Source organism: Neophocaena asiaeorientalis, unplaced genomic scaffold (assembly GCF_003031525.2).
Source record: "Neophocaena asiaeorientalis asiaeorientalis breed wild unplaced genomic scaffold, Neophocaena_asiaeorientalis_V1.1 scaffold110, whole genome shotgun sequence".
Taxonomy (NCBI): Eukaryota; Metazoa; Chordata; class Mammalia; order Artiodactyla; family Phocoenidae; genus Neophocaena; species Neophocaena asiaeorientalis.
Window position 1 is genome coordinate 834,229 of NW_020175053.1, and position 16,945 is coordinate 851,173.

At 45.6% G+C, this 16,945-nt stretch overlaps 1 protein-coding gene across 1 annotated transcript in view; it reads right to left on the bottom strand.

Moving 5' to 3' along the window:
- Window positions 1-12,850: 12,850 nt before the first annotated feature.
- The window catches only part of L3MBTL4 (L3MBTL histone methyl-lysine binding protein 4), a 297,887-nt gene continuing 293,792 nt past the window's right edge, over window positions 12,851-16,945 (bottom strand). The window contains exon 20 of the mRNA XM_024763900.1: window positions 12,851-16,900. Within this exon, the coding sequence (XP_024619668.1) occupies window positions 16,842-16,900 (59 nt within the window). The 3' untranslated portion in view covers window positions 12,851-16,841. The remainder of the gene's footprint in view (window positions 16,901-16,945) is intronic.

The following is a 16,945-nucleotide window of genomic DNA, read 5'->3' on the forward strand; positions in this document are numbered from 1 at the left end:
GGCAGGATATCTGCCTCTGCACGGTCCCCCCAGGAGCATAACTGATGGCCTTAGGGTCAGTGATGATGGGGGTGGCAGCTGGAGAGGAGGAGAAGGCCCAGAGGACCCCGCGGAACTCACTGGAAACGTCCAGGTCATGGGAGGGGTTGAGATCCCGAGTGGTTCCCTGTGTCTGTGCCTTCCCATTCGTATCTTTTGTATGAGCATTTCTATAACCCGCACCATGGCTGCGAGCGCTCCCACGCCCCACCCCACCATGCTCCGTTCTTCTCTCTGGCCCACGCTGGGCTCATGACACGTGGTTTATCAGCATGTTAGAGTTTCAGTTCTTAAAACAACTAGATAATTCTTTCAAAGGAAACACCAGTTAGAGACCATGTGAGACCGTTACGTCAGCAGATCCAACCCAGACGCACAATCTGGCTGAAGTTCTGCTCTGTGTTGTGTGTGGCCTGTGTGTCCTCCTTTGATACAGACGACCCAGAAGGCGCCTTTCAGCTCTCAGGGTCCACCTCCCTGTGTCAGCTGCCCGGCAGGTGCTGGTTAGGTTCAGGGCAGAAGGTGGTTGGCACATTGAGCAAACAAAGATGAATAAAGATCCGGTGAGGAGGCACGTGGATTCAGGAGCCATCCACGAATGTGGAGGCACGTTGGCTTGGAAGTTGCATGAGGCTGGCTGGAATCGGGGAGGAAGGTCCTGTGCTGAGGGACAGAGATACCAGTGTTAGGTACAGATGGGGTTAAGGTATTGGTAGGGGTCTCTGGATTTAATAAGGAAACTGGGGAATTGCTTAGCAGAATTTGGTGTGGTGGGCACACCCTGTTGGGGCATCACAGCTTGTCCCTGGCACTTACTCCCCCAGTCCTATACCCACTGACTTGGATCTTGAGGTGCTGGGGAGCGGAGGGCGGGTGCCTGTGTGCCCCATGTGTGTTTCCAATTAGAACAGTGTTACTAACTAACGTTCAGTTAAGAACATTTGGAAAACAGAGACAAGTACGTAGAAAAAAATGTAAATAACCCATGAAACCATTACTTATAGATAAAACTTATTAACATTTTGCCGGATTCCTTTCCTGTCTTTTCCTATACAGATCTAAAATATTACTAAATTGATATATGTAATTTTGTCTCCTACTTTTTTCTTCCCTTAATATTATGTGACAGAAAACATATACGGCTACGTAGCATTTTTTTTTCACTTCGATTCATCATAATGAACTTGAACGTTCTTGCCCTATTGTACATTTAGGTTATTACCAGTATTTTTCTTTTATAAATAATTTTTAAAAGAGGCCAGTTTACAAGAATCTTCTAAGGCATTTGAGCAGTTGGGCCATTAAGTTGGGGACAATGAAATGCCATGGAAATGTCTTCAGCAGGAGAGGAAAGTGATCAAAATCTGTATCAATCTTCCTCTTGGGAAGAAGGTGGGAGAAGTAACTGTGGTGAGAAAAAGTCATTTCAATAGGGAAATGCAGCCAGGGTAGAGGGGCTAGTTCCCAGGTTGCTCGGGGGGCAAAATGGATAGGATTGGGCCACCGGGGAAAGCAGGTGGACACAGAGTCGGGGGGCTCCTGAGTTTGCCTGGCGTGTCCACCTAACGGGGTGGGGTGGTGATGCCAGCCAGGCTGAGGATCCGGCTGGGGGCCGGCAGAGCGCAGGGGCTGCGTGCGTCAGGCATGTTGAAGATGCCAAACCTGGAGGGAAATACAGATGGGAGCAAAGGGAGCTTCTCCGTCTATAGGTCTGGAGGAACTACAGGCTGAGGACAGCAGATGCGGGGCTCACTGATCTGCACTGAGATGGAGCCCAGGTAGTTAGCGACCCAGGACCCCGACCTAGAGAGAGGCTAAATGTCACCAACAAGATAGAGAACAATGATATTTGCAAGCCCTCTTCTCAGGAAGGAATCTTGGGACAAGTCAGCTGGGATGAGGAAGTAATATCCTCAGAGACTAACAGATAATTAAATATCTGCTTTCTGAAGAGGATGTCTGCTCGACTGTAGGGACTTTGGTTCTTCTGTGTGGGGCATGAAAACCTTGCCTTTAAATAAATGTTGAGCAATTATTTAGAGAATACTTTGTCTGAAGGGGCAGCCTGGCAGATGCAGCACAGACGGGGCAGGCTCAGGGGTTCAGGGGCCACTGAATCTCTAACGCCACAGGCCCACGACTGAGGCATGGTCAGCCCTTCAAAGGTGAACTTGGGTGCCCTTGGCTTTAATGCAGCATGGGGGAAGCGGCCCGCGGACTGCCGTGTGGTTCTTGAAGCTGGGAGTCAGAGGCTCGGCTCATGAGCTCACGGTGGGAGGGAAGCGGACGGTGACGGATGCCAGTGCCACGGCCACCAAAAGTCCTGGGACGCTTGATCACGGTGGAGGCATCCGAGCCATCTCTGTTCACTGGGTCATTTAGAAACTTCTACCTGAGCCCCAGCCCTGCACATTCACTGTTGCTGCTGCTGACCTTGATGGGGTTTAATCTGGGAAAGGAACCTGAAGTCCATGCTGGGAAGGACATCGGAGGCGGGGCCGTGGAATAAACTCACGCAGGTGTGCGGGGCCCAGATGCAGCTCACTGCCAGCACCCGGTCACCTGGAAACGGACGTGTCACCCACCGGGCCCAGCACCGGACCTGGCCCATCCTGAGTGCTCAACCAGTATTTGTGGAAGAAAGGCCTGGCCCCGGGTATCTCTCCTGAAACCAGACACTGTATTATTCAGTGGATGTGCTTTTGGTCCCCTAACGGCCTGAGATTTGGGCTGTACCTCCTTCCCCCCTCGGGCGACTTTGCTGGGTGAGGCTGGCAGTGCCCCGTGACGACATGTCTCCTAGAGGTCCCTCTGGGCAAGGCTGACTGGCCCCAGCGGCGTTTGTCAGTCTCGAGCTGGGCCAGATCAGAAAAAATGTGAAGCGTGGGGATGGGTGGGAAGGTGACAAATTTGCGTATCTTCTCAGTTTTTTCTCACAGCTCTTTGTTGCGGTGCTTCTAACATAGTGGTTAGCAGAGTGGCCCATGTGCTCAGAATACCTGGGTTCAGATCTCCCTTGCTACCTGTGTGACCTTGAGTGGGTGAAATAACCTTCCCCTGCCAGTTTCCCATCTGCAAGATAAAGATCATAAAAGAGCTGCTGTGAGAATTGAGGAAGTTGATGAGTGAAAAGTGCTGCTGTATCATTATTGTCGTTGTTGTTGTAAGCGGCAGCAGCCGCTTATGCTCGGCTAATGCTCCTTCGTAAGAGCCTCCAAGAGAGGGCAGATGGTCCTATAAACTGCAGGGGGTCACCCCTCTGGTCTCCGACTCTGGGCATCCACACAGCCGGACCTTTCACCAGAGCTGCGCCCGCAGGACTGAGGCAGGCGGTGGCTGGGTTCCACGCATAGGCTTTGGGACAGAAGCCTTCGCTATGTTTGTTTTCCTGAAGGGACGGAGCATCTGCTGGGTTGCCCTCGCTGCAGTGCAGTGATGACACTGGGCTCTGAGAAGGAGCTGGCGGCTGAGCCCAGGAATCCAGTGAAGGAGCTTGGCCAGCTTTCTGCCTGCAGGAGAAGGGAAGGGGGGGGTAGTGGGGGGAGGGGAGAGCTGGGTTCCCTCCACCTTTGCACCCGTGGCCTGAGCTTCGAGGACCCTCACCCGGTCGGCTGGTGCACTCCAGCCCTGCCTTGCTGTGGACGTTCGGGCCATGTAACTTAAAACAAATGTTTCGTAAGGGACAAAGTGACTTTCTCCTTTTTTTCACCTGTTCTTCCCTCCCATCCTGGGAGCTCGGGGGTGGGCTGGACACAGAGAAAAGAGTATTGTTCTTAAACCTGCCTCACAGCTCAAGGACCTTGAAGGAACAGAATGGAATGGGAAACAGGAATTATTGCCTTTTGTTTTCTCTTTAAAAATATAAAAAGAACCCTGAAACTGTGGTCTGGACGACACCACATGACTTCTTCCTTTTGTCATGGAAATACTTTGCATAAAAGACTTTTCTGGATTGGTACCTTCAGGCTGTCCATCTCCAGCAGCAGAGAACTGCTGTCATTCCTGGAAATAAGAAGGTCAGGCCCCGGTGGGGTTAATCTGCCTGATTTTGCTTTTCTGAGGGTGACTGTAAAGTTCTTGGCCCTGTGGCCAGGCTGATGGCCCAGGGCAATGCTGCCCAGTAGAACTTTCTGCAGCTTTGCAAGTGTTCTGGGATCCATGCTGAACCCATGGTGGCCACCAGCCCTGTGGCTCCAGAGACTGAGGAACTGAGTTGTTGTTTTGAGGCATAATTGACATACCACATTATAGTAGTTTCAGGTGTCAGGAGCTGCGTTTTTTACTCTGAATTGAACTAGTTAAATTTAAACAGCCACACGTGGTCCGTGCTGTGGTCCTGGATGGCGCCGGGGAACATCGTCATAGTGAGCTGCAAGCAGCATCCACCAGCATCACCCGCATAAGAGGGGAAGGGGAAAGAGGCCAAAGGTCTAGACCCTGAGGACCAGTTCTCTCGTCCACAGCAGCCGTTCACGTGGCAACTGTGGTTTCTGGATATTTATCTGGACCCTTTATTGCCTCCTCTTTCTGCTGCGGGAGTAGCCATCTACTTTCTTAAAGAGGAGTGAGGTCAAGACCATGTTACAACACAAAGGTAAGTGATCTCCTAGAGTAGGTAATAGTTCTACTTAGAAGCTCTTCCTTGAGCTCCCAAATCACAGGGTGGGATCAGTCACTTCTTCCAGGATTCTGAAGACGCCCGTGCGGCCCGTTCAGACCCTAATGAGCGAAAGCCCTGGAGCGTGTTGGATGGACACGGGAGACTGCAGTCCAGGCTCAGTGTAGCCCAGAAGGCGGCACATCAGGGCCAGCCTGGGGCTCTGGGGCCAGGATCCTGGTCCGGGTCCTGAATCAAAAGACCAAAGAAGAAGGGCAGCCTTGAGGAGAGAAGAGAGGACGGCAGAGGAAAATGAACCCTAGGGAAACCAGGATCTGGAGACCTGAGTGGATGGCAAGGGCGGGGTGTCACCCGCAGCAGTGGCAGCTCTAAGGTTCAGGGTGGCGGGTCCTCGTGACCCTTGTGACGCAAGGATGGAGGGTTAAGTAAATGCAGGGCCCATCAGAGAGCCCCTGACGCCGCAGGCAGGCACGGGGCCCACCCAGAGAGTGAGGACAGAACACAGGATGGGCTTGGACCAGGGCCGCAGCAGCCCTCATCCTGCCGTGGGCGGCCTTGCGGTCAGGAGTCTCACTGGACCCTGCTTTGTGTGGGGTTTCGTCTGCATTGTCAGGACTGTGAGGCAGGTGGTATTCTGCCCATTTCATGAAGGGATAAGCTGAGACTTGGTGGGGGCTGAGGTTCGATGTTCTCCTGGCTCCTGCCTGACCTGCCTGCTACTCCTTCTCAGGCTTCCTAATGAACTCGTTCCTCTCTGCCAGGTCTGGGAATGTGGGAGCCCCTTCAGGCCTGTTCCTGAGCCCCTTCTCTTCCCATCTTCCACTCTCCCCGCACGGTTTCAACTGCTCGCTGGGAACTCCCCACTTCTGGTGCAGCCTGCATCTCTCCCAGTCAAGGAGAAGCACAATTACCCCAGAGAGTGGACCTGGAAGGGATGGAGAGACATTAACAGAAACAGTCCTAATTTACCGATGAGAAAAGCAAAACAAAATGATTCCAAGAGAGGCTTTTCCTCTGACCAATAAAATAGATAAACTACAAACTGGCCCAAAAAAGAAAATGGGAGAAAACACAAAATTACAAATGAGGAAATACTGCAAGAGACCACTTTGCTCAAAGCTAGGTTGACCCCTCTGAAAACCTAAATGAAAAATACAATTTTCTAGGAAAATATTTATTACCGAAGTTCACACCACAAGAGAATCTGTAACTAGGGTGACCAGACTTAGCAAACAGAAAGATAGGACCCCCAGTTAAATTTGAATTTCAGATAAGTAAGACTTTTTTAACATGTCTCGTGCAAGACACATTCATCCTAAAAAATTATTGGTTTTTTACTGAAATTCAAATTTAACTGGAGGTCCTGCATTTTATCTGGTAGCTCTACTTAAATAGATAAATTACTATGGAGAAACATGAGGAACTTGTCAAAGGCCAAAAAAGCATCAAGATAAAATGGTTTCAGGTGAATTATATGAAATGAATTCAAGGGATAATTTAAACTCTATTTAAATGATTCCAAACTCTATTTAAATGATGATTTAAACTCTATTTAAATGATTTAAATGATTCCAAACTCTATTTAAATGATTCCAAACTCTAAAAATAGAGTAAAAGCTCCTAAATTATTTTTATAAAGTTGCAACACACTGAAACCAAACCTGACAATGATAGTAAAAAAAAAAAAAAAAGTGGGCAAATCTGTTATGAATATCCATGATAAAATCTCAACTGTGATAATAATAAATACGGAGGAATGATATTTTTCTTTAAAGCTGACAGACTCTTAAAGAAAAAGGTAACTGAAAAAAATTATTGAAAGTGATTTTACCAAGTTTTCTATATTTTTCCTCAGTCTTAACATGCCTGTATATAGTGTATATAATTCTTAGCTGTAAGTTGTTATAATAATAGATCATCATATATAGACTATTATTATTATAGATTATTATTATAATAATAGATGTTACTTTCTGGAATCGCCTCAGATTAAAACTTGTTTTGAAAGTACTGATCAATACAATTAGATACGAGGAAAATATGAGGCATCAATATTTCAACTGAGGATACAACATTATTACTATTTTCAGACAATGTGTTTACACAGAAAATGCAAAAGGATCAATTGGGGGAAGTTAGCAACAGATGATAATTCAGTTAGGTGGACTGGGTTCAAGATTAATATCCACATTCAGTAGCATTTCGATAAACAAGCAGTGTTTAGCAATGAAATATAATGAGGCAAACTATCTCATTTATAAGAGTGTAAAAAAAAAAGAACACCTAGGTATAAACTTAATAAGAAATGTGTAGGTTACAACTGTAATACTTTCTTGAAGGACATAAAAATATAATTGAATAAATAAAAAGATCTGTTATATTCTTAACACTGTAATCACGTCAGTTTACCCTAAGTCAGTCCATAAATCCAGTGTAATCTTCATCAAAATACCAACAGTGACTTTTACAATTTGGCAAAACCTGTTATTAAAGTCATCTGGAAATGTAACCTTGTGGAAACTATCTAGATGCCCGCATCTGCAACAAGAGTTTTGGGGAAGAAGCTGTTAATAATGTTTAACTCCAGACAGTGGAAGTGAGGGGTAAGGAGTTGATCCAGAGTCTTAGTTTTTATTTCATAACCATCTATACTATTGAACTTTTCAGTATGTGCACATATTACTGATATGATTAATATGGTGGTTGTTTATTTTAAAAGAACATTTCCCATGATGTAGAGCGGTGATGCTAACCCCCGCTGCTCACTAGAATCACAGAGGGAGCTTTAACACAACGCCAAGGCTCAGACCTCGCCTCCAGATTCGGATTCAGTTGGTCTGGGATAGGGCCCAGACATCTGATTGTTTTTAAAAAGCTCCCAGTGACTCCTGTGCAGCCAGGGCGGAGGGTCACTGCTGTGGTCCCCCATGGTGGTGCTTTGCAAACTGTGGTCACAACCCATGGTCATAAGAACAATGTAATGGGTTGGGACCAACAATTAAAAAAACCTACAGTTGACAGAAACGTGTGTGTGTGTGTGTGTGTGTGTGTTTACGCACTGGGTTGTGGTCTAAAGCATCTCTCTTTCTGTGCGATGAAATTTTAAAAATTCAGAAGCCGACTGCCTTATGTGATTCAAACATTTCAGACCTTCTGAAACAGTCTATCAGAGTTGGTGTGAACTATTAAAGGCTTTCCACAGTCTAAAAATTATATTCTAATTCTGACTTTTGTTCATTTATTCAGTCATTCATTATTACAGTTCAAAGATCAAAAATACATACGTAATTACTGGTGCCTATGTGATAAGCACTGTGTCTGACTTAAGTGGATGCTCACAAAATGTATAATGAATGAAAGAATGAGTGATTAAATTAATTACTAGGTAATGCTTTGCCTAGTCTTTCCAAGAGTTAGTTTTATAAACTTGTTTCTCTTCTCCCGGCCAAGGCAGGACTTCCCTCTTTGCTGACATACTCATCCAAGTGAGGACGGTGCTCGGTTTGCATTGGGCCACGCTGATCACACTGATCGTGGCCGCATCAATGTTATCACAATCACGGCTTGGATCCATTGGCAGGACATAAATACTCATGGAAGATAGAACCAGAATTTGGCCAAAATGGGTTAGCTTTATTCAAAGCAAGTTATGTCTTCAGAAAGTGAGGTCTTCATAAAAATGTTCTAATCCTCTATACAACCAACTTCATGTAACTGAGAAATATATTATGTGACCACAGTCTCAGCCCTGAGCAAAGTGCTGCAGGGAATATGAGGAAGCATCAGAGTTGCTTAAACCAGGCCATACAAATTCTCCGTGAGAAAGAAATTCAGATTGGGCAGAAACCAAACGCAATGGGCCAAACAGAAAAGTCTGCAAACCAAACAGCTAGCCACGTGGGACAGGAGCTATAGGAAGCACAGTAGAAGTGCTCAGGTGACATCCTTAAGCCTGAAAACTGGATTCTAATTTGCCTGACGCCTCTTCCTTAGGTGCTTGTTCTGTGTAACATTTTACAAACCATTAGCAAAATGACCATCCCTGGGAATTCTCCTCCAGGATGGCAGGCCTCCCATGCTCGTTCCGGGATTCATCTCATGGCTGCATGACTCCATGGCTTTCTGGGCTGTTTCCAACCTTGTGCCCCACAGGTCACACTGTTTTGAGAGTTGACAGGGAGGAGGGTGAATAGACCTATGGCACCATTAACTTTTAGCAGAAACAGGCCATAGGTCAGAGGGACAACAGCCGGCTTCTCAAGGGCTATGCAGAGATCACGAGGGGAAGGGCTTTCTAATGAAGCTAACAGCAGTGAAGGTACGTAGGGACGAAGATTAGAAAAAAGCAGAATTAGCAGTACAGGCATTTGAACATTTCAAAGTTAATCGATGAAGAGACTAAAAGTAGGGGGATTTAATCCAGAAAACAGAAGACTAAGGGTGATTTCATTAGGATCTTCAAAAGTATATGAAAGATGATTTTACAGGGACTGGAGAACTAGCTCTTTTACATCTTAAGCTGAAGTTTGAATAATCGAAGCAATATCTGAAAAAGTCCATCTTTCTTTATTTCTACTTTACTTAATATTTCTCAAATGCCTCTTCAACACCATCCGGTTGTTAAATATTAAATTCTATTGACCCGGTGTGGGTAAGACTCTGGGCAAGCACTGAATGGGGTGGAGAATTCTACAGGACATCATCTTTTTTTTCTAAGGGCTCCTGAATGAGCCTGTGAAGCAGATTGGATAATTGCTTTACTAGGCAGTTTTGGAAATGGGATAACGAAGGAGAGTGCACTCACATGACCCAAGTGTTCTGTCACGTTCCATTCATCTATTACTTTATTTTCAGATCCTCATTGAAGTCGAGAAAGCGATGTAGTTGCTTCTGAGGATGGGTGTGTGTGATGAGTTATTGTCTCCAGAGAAATAGAAAATAGGGGCTAAACAGATTTGTGGAAGCAAATACTTGTTACCAGTTTAATACCAGTAAAAAATGGAGTATGGAACTTTGAGCTTGAGGTTTTGAAATCAGTGAGTTATTTCTTTATTGTTTCCTCCTGAAGGTGTTTCCTTCTGTCTGCACAGAATGTAGACGGAATCGTGAAATGAGTTTCTGCAGCCCAGGTCAGCTGGGAGTGCTCACAAGTTCTAAAGGACTCTTCCAGTGTCAGACATGGAAAAACAGGTCTTTTCTCTGAAAGTTCATGATTCCAACTCAGATCACTGTTACACACTGTTATAGACTTTTCAGGTTAAGAGAACTTGCCTGGCATGAACTAAATATTGCTTTTCCTAAAACTGTACATCCTCTAAGGCTTTAAATTAACATGCAGTTTTCCAATTAACATACAGCCAAATGATTAATTTGAAAAATGGGGGCATTGAAACCAGTTGTGACTTAGGACCTACTTTGGGAGTGTCGTGACTCACATAAAAGGTCAAGCCCTTCCACCTTCTTATCAGACCCATTTCATCAAGATGTTCTCCTTTTTAGTGCAGCATTGCACTCGACAATCACATTTATTAACCTTTGGCTTCCCTCTGGGAGGGAATTATTAGTTGGATATTTTTTTTTTTTGCGGGGGGTGGCAGGACTACCGAGCGTAGCAATGTGAAAACATATTCACATTTAAAATTCTTCTGTGCGCATAATAAATATTAGAACACCACCGAGCTAAAATTAGTGAGTCCGCATTTAAAGCATGGCTGTACCTAAGATCACCTGCCTGATGACAACTGTACTTAATCACATCACGAGTATCTCTGATTACTTCTTGTTAGTTGCTGCTTAGAATCTGGAGGGAAGAAGGTCCAGAAATTTCCAGATAACAGATTACTTAATTGCTAACATCAAGCTGGCACTCCAAATAATATTCCCACCCTTGACCCAGTCAGTCAGCAGTGTGTGTGGGCGGCACCTCTGGTGGAAGATTGTTCTAGGTCCTGTGGGAAGGTATGAGGAGTTCTCTGCTGTTTACTATGGCAGAGCAAGAAGAAAGGCCTAGAAAGAGTAGCAGCAACGCCTGGGGCTGCACAGGTGTGTGTCGTGTGAATCCTATGTGGACCTGAGTGCCAGGGGACTCCACCCAGCGGTGCCACCTGATGGTGTGTCCTTGAGATCTGAGGACCAGCAAGGTCATATTTCCACTACACGAGACCCTAGACTTTTCTCCTTTTCCTCCCTCCTATTCATATTTTTATGCTTATGGTTTATTGTCCATCTCCACCCACTTGAATTTAAGCTCCACGAAAGGAGAGATTTTTATTTATTTGTCTGCAGATACATTCCCAGTGTTCATAACACCTGGCACGTAGTGGGCTCTCAGTAAATATGTGTTGAATGAATGAATGTAATAATTTCCACAGTGGACGAAGATAAGGACCTCTGTTCAGATGCATTTGTTGATTCATTTGAAGAAAATATTCTGAATCAACATAAGATGTGTGTCTGGGATAATTTCCTTCTACTCTTCTACTTAACTTTCAAAGGCACGGGGGTAAATCTCTCTGAAAACCCAGGAAGGACAACCTCAAGTTTCAAACTGATAGGGTTCATAAAAAACAAATCTATTCTTAAGGAGAAAATGAAAAGGAAACAAAAAAAAGTAAGCTGGCTGTTCCAGAGGCAAACTTTGCAAATTGGTTGAAAAATGAAAAAGAAAAATTCAATCACCAACACCAAGTAACCTGTCTGAGTGATCTTCCTTTAGTTAACCATTTTTTGATTGGCTTGACTCTCTTTTGGAGAGGCCGGGCCAAATGATACTCGAATTGCTTCTTCTTGGAAAAAAAACAAAACAAAACAAAACCTTGGCTGGTGCCTGAAGCACAGTGTTCATGTGGGTCCCAAGTGCAGATTATGGATGAACAACTGCATTGGTGGAAGCACATGTCACTCACACCTGACCTTTCTCACAGCAAGGTGGTGAAGCAATTCTTTTATCTCAGGGAAACAAATCCTGTAAACACACTTTCTGTTTATTTTTTAAAAAATGAAGCTGAGCTAATATTTGCCCATAGTTCTTGATATTTTTTTCCTACTAAAAGATCTTTCAGCCCCCAGCATTCCACAGTAAAATACTGGCCCTGTATTTCCAAACAGTCCTCATGCATATTTAACACAATTGCTATCAGCTGCAGTTCAAGGATTGTGAAAAAGCCATTGTGGGAACATTCTGGGTTCAACCTGGGATTTCTCACCACTTTGTGTATGTCATGAATTGATTTGCCGTGATGCATAGATTCTGCAATCAAAGGGAACACGATCTGAATTCAAACCAAAGTGAATGGGGAAATGGATGGATGTTGTCTTGTAGACAAAATTGCATGAAACAACTAAGCCTGATTGCCATGAAGCAGAACAGTTTGGAGAAAAACTCAATATTTTAAACTCAGTCTCATTTCTCCAACCTTTGGCTTTCCATTCCCATTTTAATGGTGGTTCTTTGTTTTTGTTTTTTTTTTACCCCATATCCCTTTTCCCTGAATTTCTTCCATCTCAGTGCCACTCCTTTGGCCACCATCAGCAGACAGTGATGTGGATACCGCAGCTTTGCCCCTAAAGGTTCTGAGGCCACATGGGAGGGATGACGCATGCTGTCAACATGCCCGTAGCCCTCTGGGCTCACCATTAAGGAACTGTCTTCACTTCTGCCTTTAAGGGCTCCCCTGTGCCTCCCAGCCTCAGCCCGGGCATCTAGATATCCATCCAGGGGCGGCTAGGCTGTGTTTTATTATCACTGGATTCAACATCCATCATCTGTCCAAAGGGATATATGGGGCAAAGACTTGGAAGCAGAAAATCTCACTGAGAAATCAAGTTGTGATCACCACTTCATTAAATGGCTCACCAATGGTTAGTCGTTTAACTCTTGAATTATATTTATACAGTTTTCACTCTGTCTCCCCAGCAGCATTTTTAAAAAATTAATTAATTTATTTATTTTTGGCTGCATTTGGTCTTCGTTGCTGAGCACGTGCTTTCTCTAGCTGTGGCGAGTGGGGGCTACTCTTCGTTGCGGTGCGCGGGCTTCTCATTGCGGTGGCTTCTCTTGTTGCAGAGCGTGGGCTCTAGGCGCGCGGGCTTCAGTAGTTGTGGCTCGCGGGCTCAGTAGTTGTGGCTCGCAGGCTGTAGAGCGCAGGCTCAGTAGTTGTGGCTCATGGGCTTAGTTCCTCCGCGGCATGTGGGATCTTCCCAGACCAGGGCTCGAACCCGTGTCCCCTGCACTGGCAGGTGGATTCTTAACCACTGCGCCACTAGGGAAGCCCTCGGCAGCATTTTAAGGAGTTGGCCTGTACCAGCTCCCTGCCGCAGCTAGAAACTGAAGGGCAGAGAGAGATGGAGACAGAGAGTATAACAAGGATGTATTTTTGAAGAAAGACTTCTTGTGAATATATTATTCACTAATATATTTATTCGTAGGAAGAATATATTTATAAAGATTCTGAATATTCAAAAATCTATTAACAAATAGATTCTTCATGAATATATTTATAAGCAGAATACGTTTTTAAGAAGAATTTATTTATAAGAAAATATATTCATGACAAATATATTCTCGAATATTAAGAATGTATTCACAGGAACACTTCATATTCAGGAATATATTTTTATGCCCTGGGAGTTGGAAAGACAAACTGAATATTCTTCAAAAGGATGGAGCAAAATGTAATGCAATCAAAATTATTTCAAAAGGAAGGAGTGAACGTGGCAAGTTGGTCATTTGCTGGGTGGTTAAGAAATGCTTCCAGTGATATCAGGCACCTGGTTAGACATAGGACTCAGGATTCAAGCCTGGGCTTGACTCCAAAGCCCTAGTACCTTCCCCTGTAGTTCCCTGCCTCCAGCCCTCTCTCGGCAGATGGAGATTCCATAGACACAAGAGACTCAACCAAGAAATCCCACGGATGTCTGAGAGTCAGCGGTCAGCCAGGGGAAGATGTCACAGGCCAGAGCCCTGTGTTAACAAGGAGTCAGTTTCCTGCTCTGTCACTCCTGCGATCTGTTTAGAATGTGGTTTATACAAGGTTAGCATCTAATTACAGAGGGAGGAAAGTGGGGTTCAGAGCTGATTAAGGATAGATTTTTCGTAGAATGTCTGCAGGTTGTTAGAAGTGACAGAAATTTAGTTTTGCAAAAATTACCTGAAATTACAGGCGTTTAAAGTCTATAGTCGCAGAAGTCCCAGCTCCCTTAGGATTCTTGCTAATGATCTCATTTCCAGCATCATGATATGTTGTATGAATGGTCCTTTGGGGGAACTCTTTCCAATATCCTAGAAGTTGTATTTCTTGATGCCCTGATGGCATTTTTTTCCCTTTGTCCCTGACTCACTCATGTTTCGGGTGGGACTCAGGAAAAGAAACGGGGAGTAGGGGCTGAGGCTGGTACCCAGGGGCAGTGGAGGCCTTCACACCATCTGGGCACTTCGGGATGCTTCCTGACTGCTGAGTGTGGCGGGGGCCCTCCTGGCAGAGCAAAGGATACCAACTCCTAATGATCCAAGCCTTTCTGGAGAGCATGGGACGCGGGGAGGGAGCTGGCTGGCGCCGCTTCTGGGTGTGGTAGTCTGGAGTCCAGGCCGATCAAGGGCCCTTAGGAGCATCCCAGGGCCCGCCCCACGTGCCCCTGGGCCCCTAACACGTAGCCACACTAAGAAGAGTGGGCCCCTTGGGGTCAGGCTTGATGCAAATTTGAGTATGTACGCGGGAGATTCCTACAAGATTATTAAAAAAAATGGATCGCTGTTGCTGTTACTTTCCTGACCCCTATTTAGTGGCTACTGTTAGGTGTCAGGCACCTTATTTGTGTGTTGTGTCAGTTGCAGTCACACATGCACACATCCTCAAAATCAAATGAAAAAACCCCTCGGGGGTAGGTATTATTTTCTCATTTTATGGAGACGTTACAACTATTTAGGAAGTCACAGAGCTGGAATCTAGATTTGAGTTTGATTGGTTTGCTTCGTTCATTGATGCAACAAATGACTTGCTGTGTGCCCGTTACGTGCCAGATACTAGGCCAGATGCCAGGAAAAGTGAAGAGGAGGAGGCCACGGTCTTGGTCCTCACAGACCCTAGACTAGTGGGGAGAGACAAGCAAGTAATAATAAAGACTGAGGAGCATAGGATGGGAGGCATGGCTGCTGCGGGAACCCAGGAGCTAAGGTGTTAAGGAAACCTCTGGAGGATGGGGGAGGGGACACCTCAGCGGAGGGGTCAGCAGATGCAAGAGGGGAGGCCCAAAAGAGGGGTGAGTGTGGAGACAAGGAGGGGGTTCAGTCTTGGTCCAGCCCAGACTATGTGTGTGTGAGACGAGAGAGAGAGAACATAGCTGTGCTTGAGGGGAAGTGGGGCGCGTGAGAGCCCCAGTGCTGGCTGCCGGCTGCACACCTCGCGGCCCATGTCCACGTCCAGTGATGCCGTGCTGGTAGAAGAAGAATTGCAGCCCAGAAGCTGACAAAGAGTCAGAGGATTCTAGTCTCCTGGCTCAGGCAGCTGCCCTGGTGATGGGCACTGTTCACATTGGTGGGGCCATTTGAATGTCAAGGTCGAGGCACCTGGATGACAAAGTGGGGATGTGCTGCAGCCGGTGGCTACACTCCTGGATCAAGCTCTTTCTGTCCGATCATACCGTCTTCTAGGGACACAACAGTTCAACCCTAATCTGGCTTGGAATTATCTGTCCTGTTCTAGATTCTTCTCTTAAAATGACATGTATTAAATATACAAACCACAAATCTCATGTCTTCCATGGAGCCTACGTAAATGAGCAATTTTGAGGTTCTGTTTAATTAAAAAAAAAAACCTCAGACGTAAAACACTCAAATCATTAACACCTAAATTTACTTCCCTGAGAAAACATACTCCAAAAGTGTTCAGAAGCGGCCGATTTCTCTACCGGCCGACGGGTGCAGGGCCACTGCCTCTGTTCCTTCCCAGCTGGAAAGACAGCCTCCAGGCTATTACAACATATTCATAAAAGCAGTGAGGTGGAGGTCGTATTTTATCTGTTTATTATCATTTAAAATATATTAAGATTTTAACATAGAAGCAGGAATTTTAATTGTACGTGGCAGTCAAAAAAAAACAAAACCCAAACAACAAATAAAACATCACAGAAAGAAAAATGCACATTAACCAATAATACATTAAAATTCCATTTAGTTAAGGTGAGGATCTAAAGAATGAAATATAAGTATACCTCTTAGAGAAGAATTTTTTTTCCTTCGGTGACTTGAAGTTTGATAAACTCTCCAAGCAACTTTCTTAAACCGTAAGATTCTTAACTGAAGCAAATAGGTACTGTAGGTCTGACTCTATTTTTTTTCTTTTCTCTCCCACCTGCAAAAAAAAAAAACACAACCCCTGCCACCCAAAAAACCCAACCAAAAAGATAGAGCCTCCCATACCGTGAGGCTGACTCCACGTAACTTCAGCCTCAAATGTAGTCGCTTACACAAATAAGGGCTGATAACAAATAAGAATTGTTTGAACGTATCATAGACACCCAGCTCCCCACTCTAGAAGTCTTCCCTTTAATGGAGTGTCTCTGTAAAGATGTAGTCAGGGCCCCCATGTAACACGGCTCGTGGCACACACGCAGACAGCCTGCAGGACAAGTCAGCCCCCCTGAGGCAACCCTTAGAGCAGAAGCTGTGAAGATGTCGGGGGTTGGGGGGGAGGTGTGTCTGTGTGAGGGTCCCTGTGGGGACACTGCAGGTGGAGGGTCCTCAGGAGAGTCCTGCCAGCTTCTGCCAGGTGCCCGGCTGGCTGGGCACACTCGGGAGACCCTGGCAGCACAACTGAGAAACGGTTTGTGGAACACAAAGGAGAATTAATGGATCATGAAAACATGTGCTTATTACTGATTTTTTTAACGATCCATGCTTTCCTGAGTAAAGTACACAAATCTCACAGAAGTCTGTTTAAAGCACCAGGCCTCTATCTCTTAGACTCACTGCACCCGGAGGGCAAATCGCAGCCCAGCTCAGAAGCCGTTCTGGTGAAAACGGAACAATGTGTGTGTGAAAACCGTTTTCCTGATACTCTACCACTGGAGAGTTGCATCCTTGCAAATGGGAAGTGGCCTCCTCCAGGGCGAGGGAGAAGGATAAAGGCGCGCGTGTGGGCTTCTCTGGTCTGGTCACTGCAGCACGTCAGAGCCGAGATGAGGCCGGTCAGAAGCCTGCATGTGCCTGGGCCTCTGCGTCACTGGTGCTGGACCAGCCAGCAAACCCTGCGAACATAAAAACCGCAGCCACTTTACAAGGTCCAGATCACA